The 14,622-nt window shown below is 40.2% G+C and overlaps 1 protein-coding gene and 1 pseudogene across 1 annotated transcript in view; both read left to right on the top strand.

Annotated features, from left to right (window-relative positions):
* DDX43 (DEAD (Asp-Glu-Ala-Asp) box polypeptide 43) overlaps positions 1–14,622 on the top strand; it is a 73,857-nt gene that overhangs the window by 32,873 nt on the left and 26,362 nt on the right. The window contains exons 5-10 of the mRNA XM_006902884.1: positions 3,431–3,512; positions 4,472–4,628; positions 5,006–5,124; positions 9,447–9,557; positions 9,921–10,062; positions 10,705–10,805. Of these exons, the coding sequence (XP_006902946.1) occupies positions 3,431–3,512; positions 4,472–4,628; positions 5,006–5,124; positions 9,447–9,557; positions 9,921–10,062; positions 10,705–10,805 (712 nt within the window). The remainder of the gene's footprint in view (positions 1–3,430; positions 3,513–4,471; positions 4,629–5,005; positions 5,125–9,446; positions 9,558–9,920; positions 10,063–10,704; positions 10,806–14,622) is intronic.
* On the top strand, positions 12,488–13,864 carry LOC102869329 (annotated as a pseudogene).

The following is a 14,622-nucleotide window of genomic DNA, read 5'->3' as shown; positions in this document are numbered from 1 at the left end:
GGGGGGATTGTGTACCAATGAGGGAGTTTTTCTTTTGCTTTTCAAGGAGAGGAGCAAACGGGGGTGGAGGGGTGGAGGTGGTGTGGTTGGGGAGAAGGGTGCAACAATGAATGAATGGAATTAAAAAAAAAACCAATTTGCTTTATAAATTTACATTCAGATCACAACTTAAAAAATAAACATTTTTTTAAAGTAGCTTTTGGAGGATCAAATGAGTATGTAAATTTAATTCCTGAAATGGAATGGATTTTAAAGAAAGAAAAAAAGGGAAGAACTCACACAATGTTTCTCACAACATCGTTGATTACAACAATGTAGGTAGATCACAATAGATTTTGGCTAAGGTTGAGAAGAATGAGAATCCCAGAACACCTGACTGTGCTCATGTGAAACCTACACCTAGACTGGAAGCCTGTTGTCCAAACACAGCAAGTCAACACTGAATGGTTCAGATCAAGAAAGGAGTGCATCAGGGGTTTATCCTTTTCCCATAACTTTTCAGTCTATGTGCAGAACAGGTCATTGGAGAGATTGGACATTATGAAGAAGGATGTGGCGTCAGGATTGGAGAAAGACTCATCAATAATCTTCATTATGGAGATGCCACAACCTTGCTCACAGAAACTGAGGAGGAATAAATAAAATAAAAAAAACAGAAACTGAGGAGGAGTTTAAGCATTTACTGGCAAAGGTCAAGCCTTCAATATGGATTGCATCAAAACAGATCCTTACCACTGGGCCAGCAGGCAATATCATGATAGATGGAGAAAGGATTTAGGTTTTTAATGATTTAATCTTGCTTGAATCCATAATCAACATTCTTCTTTATACAATCCATGTTTTATTCATTGCAAATACTGTGAGGTTTTTTTTGGGGGGAGGCAAGAACTAGAGATCATTATGCTAAGTGAACTAACTCAGTCCGATAAGGACAAATATTATATAAGACCATTATTGTAGAGTGAGAATGAGGATCCAATGGGGGGGGAGGGTGGAAGCAAAGAGGTGAGGATGGGCAGGGTGGGGTGGTTATTCTTAAAGTCACACAATTTAGTGGGACAAGGGTGAAGGAAATGGGAAAGATCTGTTGTGAAAAACTGTATTTGAACTTTGTAAATAAGCCAATATAAAATTTAAAAAAGGATAGAAAATTAAAGGGAAGAAATGTAAAAAATGAAATAAAATTTTTTAATAAACAACATTTTTGGCATTAGCATCCAGGAAATCAAAGGTGAGTTACATTGGGAAAATCTGCAGTCAAGGATCTCTCCAGAGTGCTAAAGTGCAGTGATGTCAATTAAGAGACTAAGGTGCAGGTGCACCTGATCTAGGCCATGGTTTTCTCAGTTGCTTGCTATGCATCTGAAAGATGGATAATGACTAAGGCTGACAGAAGAATTGATGCCTTTGATTTGTGGTGCTGGAGAAGAGGACTGAATATACCATGGACTGCCAAGAGAACAAATAAGTCAGCCCTGGAGAGAGTGAAACCACTTTACTCCTTGGAGGCAAGGATTTTGAAGCTCCATCTGTCACACTTTGGGCATGTTGGCCAGTAGGGACCAGTCTTTGGAGAAGGATAGCATGCTTCGAAGGGTAGAAGGTCAGTGCAGAAAAGGAAGAGATGAGATAGATTGACATAGAGACTGTGGTAATGGGGACAGTGTATCAGAGACAGTGCAGTTGGCTCAGGATAGTCAATTGTTGCTGTGAGTTGTAGTCGATTTGAGAGCACGTAACAATGAGGGAGGCTTCACTGAGTGTGGATATTCTGTCTTATAAGGTATGCTTTTGGGTTTGTTTTTTTTTAAAGTTTAAAACCTAATATTAATCTCTTTTTGAAGTATATAATTTTTTTCTATAATTATATTTTATTAATTTTCATAAACATTTACAGAGATTTTGGGTTTCCATTCATTCATTGTTGCACTATTCTCTCTACCCTCCTCCCAGTTTGTTCTTGTCCAAATGCCACAGTGCTTGTCAAAGCCAGTTCTGATTAATCTTCTTTGTCAGTGGATCCTTTGCCATTCCCTATCACTCCTCCCTGAGAGAGACTTCACCCTGATTCATAAGGAAAAGGGGATGGCGTATTCTCTTAGCTACTTCCTGCTGAAAAGGGACGCTGTGGGTTTCAGGGTGAAGATCTTCTCTCACTACTCTAAAGGGCCCCTTTGGCAGTAGGAAACACATAGACTATTATGGAGATTGATTTTGGAATTTAGATGTACTCTTATTGATTGTGCTTGGCCGTACATGTTCATATCCTTGAAGATGTATCATGGGGGTGTTGCAACCTAGAAGACACAAATTTGACTAACAAGTTATAAGTACATGAGTCCAAAAATTATGGAAAAGTAAAAGAAAAGATTCTTTCATTGTTTTACAAACCCTCCCCAGGTCCCCTCCACCATGTAGCCCTCGCTCTAGTCTCCTGTGATGACAGAAATACCTAGTTATATATCTCTTTTAAACAGTTTTCTCCCTCCTCTGTTTCAGTGCAGTATACATTATTGAACCCATCTTACTCAGTCTCTCCCCAACCCCAAAGACAGTCCCATTCTACAACAGTGGCATCATGTAATATTTGTCCTTTTGTGACTAGGATATTTCACTCAGCATAATGTTCTCCAGAGTCAACCATTTTGAATAATATTGCATGAGTTCCTTGTTTTTTAATGCAGCATAGTATTCCATTGTGCGAATATACCACAGCTTCTCTATCCATTCGTTTGTTGATGGGCACTTAGGTTGTTTCCAGCTCCTTGCTATTGTGAACAAAGCTGCAATAAACATGGGTGTGCATATATCTGCTTGGATGTCAGCTATGGTCTCTTCAGGGTATATTCCCAGTAGTGGAATTGCTGGGTCAAATGGTATCTCTATTTGCAACTTTTTGAGAAAGCGCCATACTGCTTTCCACAGGGGTTGCACCATTTTACACTCCCACCAACAGTGAATCAGGGTTCCAGTTTCTCCACAACCTCACCAGCATTTGTTGCTTGCTGTTCTGTTAAATTTTGCTATTTTGACTGGGGTGAAATGATATCTCATAGTTGTTTTAATTTGCATCTCTCTTAGGGCTAGGGATTTTGAGCATTTCTTCATGTGTTTGTTAGCCATCTGAATGTCGTCTTCGGTGAAGTGCCTGTTCATATCCTGTGCCCATTTTTCTATTGGATTATTTACCTTTATCTTGTTGTGGTGCTCAAGTATTTAATAAATTCTGAAGTATATAAAATTAGTATATATAAATTATGAAGTATATAATTTAAAGCGAATGAAAAAAGATTTTATAGACAGGCATGAAATTTGGCAAATATAGACTGCCCAAAGATATATAGAGAGTGAGCATAGATTGTGTACTTCTGTTAATTAATAAGCTGTAATTTTCATATTTATCCAATTTGATTTTTTATCTCTTTCCAAGATTTACCTCCAATTAAGAAAAACTTTTACATAGAGTCAGCAGAAACAAGCTCTATGTCCCAAATGCAGATAGACCATTGGAGGTGGGTAGTTTTGTTTTTTATTACTTTATAAAGTGAGCTGCTTATATAATTACTTGTTTTGAATTAACTCATTAAGGTAGGCTAGAGCTCAGAGCTTTGGTAAGTAACAGATGCTGTCCTGCCATGTTAAAATAATTCCTACTTTCTGGTATTGATTAGGTTTAATTAAGAAAGTGTATGAACTCCAGTATAGATTCTAGAACCTTTTAGTCCCTCAAGTCCTGGGAAATCCAATTTTGAATTATAAAGCTTATTTGTTTAATGTCCAATTTTTAAAAAATTTATTTTATTTGTGTGTTATGTCTGTGTACCATTAAATCAGATCTGACTGGTACAGGAGGAGATTGTTCCTCCTCTGGGATTGCAGTGCAGCTTCTTGCCACTAGGCCACCAAATCTTGCCCCAAATTTTTGTAATACTGGTTTACTTACAAAGTTTGTATATATTGTTTTTCACACTGGATATTTCCCCTTTCCTTTCCCCATCCCTCCCTCCATCCGTCAAATTGTGTGCCCCTAAGATTAAGACCTCCCTTTCCTCCTTGGATCCTTATATTTGTTCCACAATAATGGCCTTATACAGTATTTGTCTTGATGAGACTGAGTTAGTTCACTTAGCATAATGGTCTCCAGTCCCTCCCATGTTAGGTAGTAAATTATAAAACCATTGCTCCTGCGTGCTGCATAGCTCTTCATAGCCCATCCATGAAACTTTGGTTGGATTCCTCATATTTATAATCTAAGTTTCATTTTCCCCCCTCCCATCTGCATCTATTGTTAGATAAGAAAAAGAAGTAGATTGTTACTTGTTAGTTACTACATTTCACTGTCATTTCTATGATAACTTATTTTAATCCTTTGCAGTTGACTTTCTAAATGTGGCTTCATTTAGTTTTTGGAGACGTTCTTAGTGAGTAAAATCACTACAGCCATAGGGTTTTGTTCTATTTTTCTTTAAAGGAAGGAGAATTATAATGTGATGTGTGATGACTTGAAAGATGGTGAGAAGCGTTGTATCCCTAATCCTACCTGTAAATTTGAGGATGCTTTTCAGTGTTATCCTGACATTATGGAAAATATAAAAAGGGCAGGTTTTCAAAAGCCAACACCAATTCAGGTATGCTTTCGTTAACTCTAACATTTTCACCAAGGTTGTTTTCCAAAACAATGCTATTTGTTAGATGTTAAATAATGAAGACACACCCGTTTCTTCTGATCACCCCCATACCATCTCCTAAAACCAATTCAGTTGGTTCTGGCTCATGACAGTGGCAGGTGTTACAGAGTGAAATAGCTCAATTGAGTTTTCTTGACTGTGATCTTCACAGAAACAGGTAATTGACTTCTCAGATGCTTAACAGTTGAGCACAAATTGTGCCACTCAGGGACATTTGAACACACATGTTTGTTGAAAGCAGTTTTGAATTTGGAGAAGAGTGGCATCTGGCGGAAAGAGATGTCTTTTTTGTTTTAATCCTTATCATTCTGTTTCAGTCACAGACATGGCCAATAGTTCTTCAAGGAATAGATCTTATAGGAGTAGCCCAAACTGGAACGGGGAAGACACTGTCCTATTTAATGCCTGGATTTATTCATCTTGACTCTCAGCCACTGTAAGATTTCCTACAATTGCATCCTCTTTTTAGAGGTTTAATGTATCAAAACCCAGCCCACTGTTGTTAAGTCACTTCTGACTCATTGGACCCTCCATCACATCAGGTTTCTGAAGCTTTCAGTCTTTATGGGAAGAATTTGCTCATCTTTCTCCTGAGGAGTGGGAGGTGGATTTCAGCTGCTAGTCTTCAGTTGTTGCTATTGTTGTTGTTAGGTGCTGTCGAATAGACTCCATCTCATCGTGACCCAGGGAACAACAGATCTGAACCCTGTCTTACGCTGCACCACCCTCACTGTCTATGATATGCTGCAGCTTGTTGTTAGTCACTGTGTCAGTCTGTCTCATTGAGGGTTGTCCTCTCTAAGTTTTAATTAGCAGCCTGATAAAGTGCATACTGTGCCACCAGGGCTCTTTTCAATATATCATAAACAGTGAAAATGCATTTACAGTTTCTTTGATCTATTGCTTAAAAGAGAAATTGGTCAATACTGTCGTTAGTTGCTATTGAGGCAAGTACAGCTCATAGTGACCCTGTGAACAACAGATGTGAACCCTGTCCTCTCCTGGAGCATCCTCACCATCCCTGACACACTTGAGCCCGTTGCTGCAGTCACTGTGTCAATCCGTCTGGCTGAGAGTCTTCCTCTCCTTTTCCATTCCTCCACCTTTCCAGTCTTAATGCCCTGCTTGAAGCCACTCCTAGAAACATGCCCAAGTATGTAATATAAAACTTTGTCATCTTTGCCTCCAAGGAGTACTCTGACTGCACTTTCTCTGAAATACCTGTTTATTCTTTTTGCAGTCCATGGGATTCTCAGTACCCCATTTTATAAACATAGAATCATACAATATTTATCCTTTTTTATTCTTTCATTCAACATAAGATTCAACTATGTTATGTTTCATGAGTGATTCTATAATTTTTTTATAGCTGTGCAGTATTGACCTTAACAGTAAGCTCAAGCTCAATACTACACAGCTATAAAGAATTAATATCTATTCATATGAAAAAATACACATTTACACACACACACGTGTGTGTGTGTATATATATATATATATATGATAAAGCATAGAAGTGATACAGATCTTCCCAGAGATAAAACCAAACACCTTACTGTGTTTGAAGTCTGAAGACTTATATAAATCTGTTAAAAAATGTAGTCAAGTAATATTACATAGTCTATAAAGTTTATCGTCTGCATCCTAGTTTGGCAAGTAACTTCTGTGGTTTTAAAAGCTGTGAGCAGCCATCTGAGATACAGTTATCCATTTCTACTCATTTGGAAGGAAAAAAAAGTAAGAAACCAACTAAAGGCTCAAAGAAGAAACTAGTCTGTAGGACCAGTTGCCTACATGAACCACAGCCTCATCTGTGCTGAGACCAGAATTAGATGATGCACAGCTACCACTGCCAAATATTCTAACATGGGACCCAATAGATGGTCTTAGAGAAAGCGAAAAATGGTAAACAAAACAAAATTGTTTTTAATAAAGGCCAGATTTAACAGGAGTCTTGAAGGTACCATGGGCCACCAAAAAGACAGGTAGGTCTGTCTTGGAGAGGGTGAAACCAAGTTTCTCCTTGGAGGCTAGGATTTTGAAGCTCCATCTCACATATTTTGGACACTTGGCCAAGAGGGACCGATTCTTGGAGAAGGACATCATGCTTGGAAGGGTGGAGGGACTGCCCAGGAGAGGAAAACTCTGGATGAGACAGATTGATAGAGTAACTGGGGCAATGGGATTTGATGTGTTGGAATCAGTGAGACTGGCTCAAGACAGGGCAGGCTTCAGAGTTGTTGTACATAGGGTCCCTATGGGTCACAAGTGACTCGATGGCTCATAACATTCTTACTCAATATCCAGCTTTCAGATGCATGTTGTTGTGTACCGTGAATTTGGAACCAACCCATAGCTGACCGTCCGGCAGGTTTTCAGAGACAGTTAATTGCACAGGAGATGATTGCCTGTCTTTCTCCCTCGGAGGAGCTGGTGGATTCAAACTGTGTGCCTTTGGGATTTCAGCACAGCTTCTTGACACTAGACCACCAGAGCATAGCAAGTGATTTTAAAAGTCTATAGCCTGAGTCGAGTGCACCTCATTGCTCCTAAGTAATTTGGAGAGATCCCTGATTGCATGCTTTCCCAGGGCTGTACATCTCCTGATCTCCTAACTGCTGGTACCAAGTGTATTGATTGTGGATCTAAATAAAATGAAATTGATGGCCATTTCATTCTTTTTTCCATCTATCATGATGTTGCCTATCATTCCAGTGGTGAGAATTTTTGTTTTCTTGACATTGCGATGCAATCCATATTGAAGGCTACAGTGTTTGATCTTCTGCAGCAAGTGTTTCAAGTCCTCTTCACTTTCAGAAAGCAAGATTGTGTCATCTGCATACTGAAGGTTTTTGATGAGTCTTCTTCCAATCCTGATGCCACATTCTGTTTCATAGAGTACAGCTTCTCAAATAGTTTTGCTTAGCATAGAGATCGAGTAGGTATGGAGAAAGGATACAACCCTGACACATGCTTTTCTTAATTTTAGAACATGTTGTTTAAATTAAAAAGTAGGCTATATAAATTAACCCAGTTTTGTTTTAAATGATCTATAAATTTCTGATTATATTTCAAAGGTATTGTTTAGACTGTGGCTCGTGTGTGTGTGTGTGTGTGTGTGTGTGAGTGTGTGTGTTTATGTGGCTGCTTTTGTGTATTTCTCCACTTTTATGATCATACTGAATATTTATATAACCAGAGATAATTTATAAAATCCTGTCACTAAGTTATGTAGGGATATTATAGTTAATATTAGATGGATCTTGGCTGAAAGCAGAGAGTGCCAGAAGAATGTCTATCTGTGTTTCATTGACTTTGTGTATGACTGTGTGGATCACAACAAACTGTGGCTGACTCTGAGAATGGGAATCCCTAAACACTTGATTGTGCTTATGCAAAACCTATAGGGTGGAGGGACAGCGCTAGAGAGGAAGACCCTCGACAAGATGGATTGATTCAGTGACTTTGGTCATGGGGTGGGTAGGTGTGCCAGAGACAATGAGATTGGCACAGGGTAGAGCAGAGTTTAGGGCTGTTTTACATAGGGTTGCTGTGAGTTGCAGGCAACTCGATGATACATAACAACATACTTGGACCAGGAGGCAGCAGTCAGAACTGAGCAAGGAGATACTGCGTGGTTAAAAATCTAGAAGGGTGTATGCCAGTGATCTTGTCTCTGTACCTTTTCAATTTATATGCAAAACATAGCCTGGAGGTGGGGCTCTATGAGAAGGAATGTGGTATCAGAATTGGACGAGGACTCAACAACCTGCTGTATGCAGCACTTGCTGCATAAGGTCAATATGGATTGAAGCTCAACATCAAGAAAACGAAGATTCTCACCACTGGGCTGGTTGGCACCATTATAATAGATGGTGAAATAATTGAGATTAACAGCTTTCATTTGCTTGGCTCTGCAGTCAACACTCTTGGTACCAACAACTAGGAAATCAAGAGACAATTGCATTGGGAAGTCTGCTGTTAGGGACCTTTCCAGAGTACTGAAGAGCAACAATGTCAGTCTGGAGACTATGGTGCACTTGATCCAGGCCATAGTCTTTTCAGTTTCTTGCTAGACATCAGAGATCTGGGCAATGACTAGGGATGATAGAAAGAGAATTAATGCCTTTGAGGTGTGGTGCTGGAGTGTTGAATATACCATGGACTGCTAGAAGAACAAACAGGTTCAGCCTTGAGAGGGTGAAACCAGGCTGCTCCTTGGAGGCAAGGATTCTGAGGCTTTGTCTGATGTACTTTGGGCATGTTGTAAAGTGAGACCAGTCCTTGGAGAGGGACATCACGCTTGGGACGATGAAGGGACAGAGAAATAGAGGAAAACCCTCAATGAAATGGATTGATTCAGTGACTGCGGTAATGAGGATAGGTATCAGAGACAGTAAAGTTGAGTTGCAAGCAACTAGACAGCACATAACAATAACAAACATCACAAAGTTGTTCACTTTTAAATCTTAGTAAAATAATGTTCATTAAAACTCTTGTAAAATAATTCTTAAAGGAAAGCATTTTGGCATGTATTCATATCAGCTACTTAATGGGGAAGGGAGTGTGAATTATTAATAAATCAAAGGCTATAAACATCTAAGAACCTATTTTGTCATACACTTTAGAAAAGGTGTAAATATATCTGGAATTGTGTTTTAATACTCAATATCACACATCTTGAAAGCACTGAGTTCATGTATTATGCTTAATATATTTAAATTCATATAACTTAATAATTTTCTTTTCTTTCCAAAGAGCTAGAGGTAAAAGGCTTGGACCTGGCATGCTAGTCCTGACACCTACTAGAGAATTAGCTCTTCAAGTAGAAGCTGAATGTTCTAAGTATTCATATAAAGGTCTCAAAAGGTAATCCATTTATTTGACCATTCCTGTACTAATATTTTAATTACTGTGACTTTATACATCCTCTTAGTTTAGAAGCTGATTGGCTCAAATTGGGTCAGGTATTTCTTTGTCAGTATTATTTGTAGGGATGGTGGTGAGGTCAGGTAGTAGTAATATAAATGTACCTCTTTGGGACCCAGTCCTGGGTTGTGGATCACTCTCAGAAAGGGGTAGATACAACCAAAAGTATCTGATCTTCTCTAAAATTTAAACACTTTTTATTATTGTATAACCAAGATGCTTATGTTGGTTGGGATTTTGGGTTGTATGGGATTTTTGTGTGAGCATGAACTTTTGATTTTTGTTTTTGTTACTGTCATTAAGTGTTTGTATATATGGTGGTGGAGATAGAGACGGACAAATACAGGACCTTACAAAAGGTGTAGATATCGTTATTGCCACTCCTGGAAGATTGAATGATCTGCAAATGAATGACTTTGTCAACCTGAAAAGCATAACCTACTTGGTAATTATTGAGTAGTAGGGGTTTGGGATACTGAGAGGAAGAACTGAAGGCTTATTATAACAGCTTTTTAGAATGGCTGTTCATTTTGTAAAGGCTTTAGGTTCTATTTCCCCATTTCCTTTGCCATGTTAAAAATAAGAATTTTTAAAGATAATTCTGATTTTAAAATGATAGCTTTAAAAATGTACATCTTTTCCTACATCTTTATTGTAGGAACTTTGGAAACTGTTGCAAGCATAAGGAAAAATGCTAATTCCTTTAAATATTTTAAATAGTAAAATAATTAAATAGATTTGGTAACTACTTGTTAACTAAAAAAAAATAAATTCAATCAGAGTTACTTGTAACTTCAGATGCCTTGGTTGACCTCCATGGAGAATTAAAACAGAAGCTAAGTTTTTTAAAAATAGCTTTTCATAAACAATATACTTGCTATATAGTGCTAGGAAATTTGAGCTTTGGAATTAGAGAAGCTTAAACTCTAATTCTGCTGATTTATTGTGTGTGAGAGTTAGAGAAAAGGAAGTTCATTTACCTCATCTGTGGTTTAGGCAACTGGAGAAATGAGAAAACATATCTGTTAGCATTTCACTCCTAAAGTGAGACATAATAAACTAGCCACATTCTTCATTTTTAATGCAGGTTTTAGATGAAGCAGACAAGATGCTGGACATGGGATTTGAGCCTCAGATAATGAAAATTTTACTAGATGTACGTCCAGACAGGCAAACTATTATGACTAGGTAGGTATATACCTGATGACTATCTGCAAAATAGAAATCAGTGGAAAAATTCCATTCTGCTTGGTTGATTTCTCACAATATATTCAGATACTGTTGTATGTGTCTTCAAGGTTACTATGATTCATAGTGACCCTATGAACAACAGATTTTTTTTTATAGTTAATGTGTATATTTGATAAAGCAAATTAAGGGGCATAATAGATTTTGCTGGTGAGACAGTATAGTGGAAGGCTTCTTCTTGGTCGAGGACCTGCAGCCTTCTGGGATGGGAGCTCTCACTGCTGTTAGGGGAGTGGGGATGATGATCACTTTATTTCCTTCCTGCTGGAGTGGGTTGTTGTTTGTAAAACCAGTTATACTCCTTTGGGTGGAGACTGATTCAAGGGTCCACAGAAGATCTGGGAACTCATGCCAAGTTCCATGTGCAGATTATCTGAGGTGTCCTCTGAAAGATAAAAATTTCCAGGTCATCTGAACTGGAAATCAATGAAGAGTCCCAGATTTTTTTTTTAAAACCTGTATTATATTATGATTTCAATTAAAGTTTATAGAAACAACTGGAACAGTACATCAGCAGAAAACTGGCAGATGTACAGGCTGGATTTAGAAGAGGCCATGGTATTAGGGATATTATAGCCAATATTAGATGGATCTTAGCTGAAAGCAGGGAGTACCGGAGCAATGTCAGTGTTTCATTGACTATGCAAAGTCATAGATAATAAGATTGGCAGAGGATAGAGCAGGGTTTAGAGCTGTTGTACATAGGGTCGCTATGAGTCATAGGCAACTCGACAGCATGTAACAACATTTCTTTCTTAATTATGTCCAGTTTTCCTACATTCGTGCTTCTCACATTCCACGCTCCAATCATTAGTTTCTGCTTACAACTGTTCCTTCTCTTTTGTGTTTCCAAATTTAAGGGTTCAGCCTCAGTTGCCGTGTATTATATATCTAATTCTTAAACAACATGCTTCTAGAAACTTTATGAACTTTGATAAATGTCAATAGTTGTAGAGGGGTCTTTTATTCATAAGGTTGCCATGAGTTGCTCGATTCAAAGGCAATCAATAACAACAACATCCTATATTATTATATGATATTATGATATTATTATGATATGATATTATTATATGATATTCTATGACCGTGACTAGGAATGATAGAAAGAGAATTGACGCCATTGAACTGTGGTGCTGGAGACAAGTATTGAATATACCGTGGACTGCTAGGAGAACAAACAAGTTCATCCTAGAGAGATTCTGAAGCAAGAATTCTGAAGCTTCGTCTAACATACTTTGGACATGTTGCAAGACGAGACCAATCCTTTGAGAGGGACATTTTGCTCAGGAGAATGGAGGGACAGCACAAGAGAGGAAGACCTTCAATGAGATGGATTGATTCAGTGATTGGGGTAATGGGGATAGGTGTGTCAGAGACAATAAGATTGGCACAGGATAAAGCAGGATTTAGGGTAGGATTGTTATGAGTTGCAGGTGACTTGACGTCAGATAACAACAACTTGTGTGCTCTCTATCATACAAAGGGTTTTATTTTATTTTTTTTATCCAAAGGGTTTTCAAAAGCTTGTTATATTTTAGAAGTGGATGGCCAATCTTTCTTCCTGTGTTATGTGCCCCTGGGGCCCTGCGGCTCCTTCCCCGCTGGCGGGGCCTGGATGGAAGATGGTGCAGAAGAAAACGACAGAGAAAGAGGGCTTCTGCTTGTTCAAGGGGCTGAATCCTCTCTACCTGGTCTTCTGCCTAGACCAAGCCCACCTTGAGGACGAGGGTGGGAATACCAACTTCAGCCTGGCTTGCCCTGGTGTGCCTTTCGACATCCTGGATGCCAAAAGAGGGGGAAGAAGAAGAAGTGGTGAGGACCACCTACAGCTTTTCAAGACCCTTTGAAAATGTGTACCAGCTGCAGGAGGACATGCTAGGTGAGGACGCACACCCCTGAGTGCAGATCTGCATCAGCCTCATCTCCAGCCAGGAGTATGCAGTCAAGATCATTGAAAAGCAGCTGGGGCACATCCAGGGCAGGGTGTTCCAGGAAGTGGAAACGCTGTACCAGTGCCAGGGACATAGGAATGTTCTGGAACTGATAGAGTTCTTTGAGGAGGAAGACTGCTTCTACCTGGTGTTTGAAAAGATGCAGGGAGGCTCCATTGTGAGACACATCCACCAGCATCAGGACTTCAGTGAGTTGGAGACCAGCATGGTGGTGCAGGACATAGCCAGTGCCCTGGACTTCCTGCACAACAAAGGCATTCCCCACTGGGACCTCATCCCGTGTGAGCACCCCAACTAGGCTCCCCTGTGAAGATTTTGTGACTTTGACCTGGGAAGTGGCATCAAGCTCAGTGGGGACTGCTCCCCCATCTCCATGCCAGAGCTGCTCACTCCACAGGGTTCTGCCGAGTGCATGGCCGCTGAGGTGGTGGAGGCCTTCAGTGGGGAGGCCAGCATCTAGGACAAGCACTGTGTCTGGGGGAGCCTGGGCATCATCTTCTACATCCTGCTCAGTGACTACCCACCCTTCATGGGCCACTGTGGCAGAGACTGTGGCTGGGACCGCAGAGTGGCCCGCTCCGCATGCCAGAACATGCTGTTTGAGAGCATCCAAGAGGACAAGTACGAGTTCCTTGACAAGGACTGGGGCCCACATCTCCTTTGCCGCCAAAGACCTCATCTCTGTGCTCCTCGTGTGAGATGCCAAGCAAAGGCTGAATGCCTCCCAGGTCTTGCAGGAACCCTGGGTGCAGGGATATACCCCAGAGAACATGCTGCCCACGCCCATGGTCCTCCAGAGAAACAGCTGTGTCAAAGACGTGACATCTTTCGAGGCCAAGGCCACTGCCATGAACAGGCAGGCAGCTGGCCCAACGTGAGGAGAAATCGAGTGGTGAGGCGGAACCAAGCAGACCCATCTTAATTTGAGCTACCTCATGCTGCCTACAGCTGTCACCACCTGCCCAGTTGCAGATGTCCCAGCAGCACCGGAGGGCCAGCCTGTCCCGGGGAATAGCACCCGTGGTCCTGGTGGGCCAGTGGGCTTGAGCGTCTTGGCCTGCCCCAGTACATAGCCCCTCCCTGTCCTACCCTCTCTATATTGACAGGGTTTGTTTAAGGTATTTTTGCGGCTGGGGCTGGGGGCTGGCGTCCTAAGTCCTGAGCTCAGCTGGGGGTAGTGTTTCTATATAAGGCTTTGGTTGGGTTTTTCCTCTATTTTACATTTTCTTTCCCCTACTTGCTTCCCTCCCCCTTCTTCTCCCTATTTTTAATGGTATTATGAGCAAAAGCAAGCATCAAGGGGGGAAAAAAGAGTCAATGGTGATAAAAGAGGAATTCAGTTGTACACCAATGTTCATAGCATTATTCACCATTAAGAACAGCCCAGATGTCCAACTACAAATGAATGGATTGAGAAGTTATGGTACATTCACCAATGGAATACTATGCATGCAGGAGCAATAACTTTGTAAATTATCTTTTTAATTTATTATTAATTTCAATGAAAATTTACATGGACTTTGGATTTCCATTCATTCATTATTGCACTTTTCTCCCCTCCCATCCCTCCCCCCTAGTACACTACCCTCTTGGAAAAGTAAAAGAAAAATTCTTTCATTGTTTTACAAACCCTCCCCCCAGGCCCACTGCACTATACAGCCTTTGCTCTGGACTCCTGTCATGACAAAAATACCTAATCACATATCCCTCTTAAACAGTTTTCTCCCTCATCTGTTTCAATGCAGTATACATTATTGAACCCATCTTTCTCAGTCTCCCCCCAACCCCAATGTCAGTCCTGTTTT

The sequence above is a fragment of the Elephantulus edwardii genome, unplaced genomic scaffold, assembly GCF_000299155.1.
Source record: "Elephantulus edwardii isolate Elephantulus edwardi_28Jun2011 unplaced genomic scaffold, EleEdw1.0 scaffold00465, whole genome shotgun sequence".
Classification (NCBI taxonomy): domain Eukaryota; kingdom Metazoa; phylum Chordata; class Mammalia; order Macroscelidea; family Macroscelididae; genus Elephantulus; species Elephantulus edwardii.
Note: the sequence above shows the minus strand (reverse complement) of the source record. Positions and strands in the feature narration are given on the sequence as shown.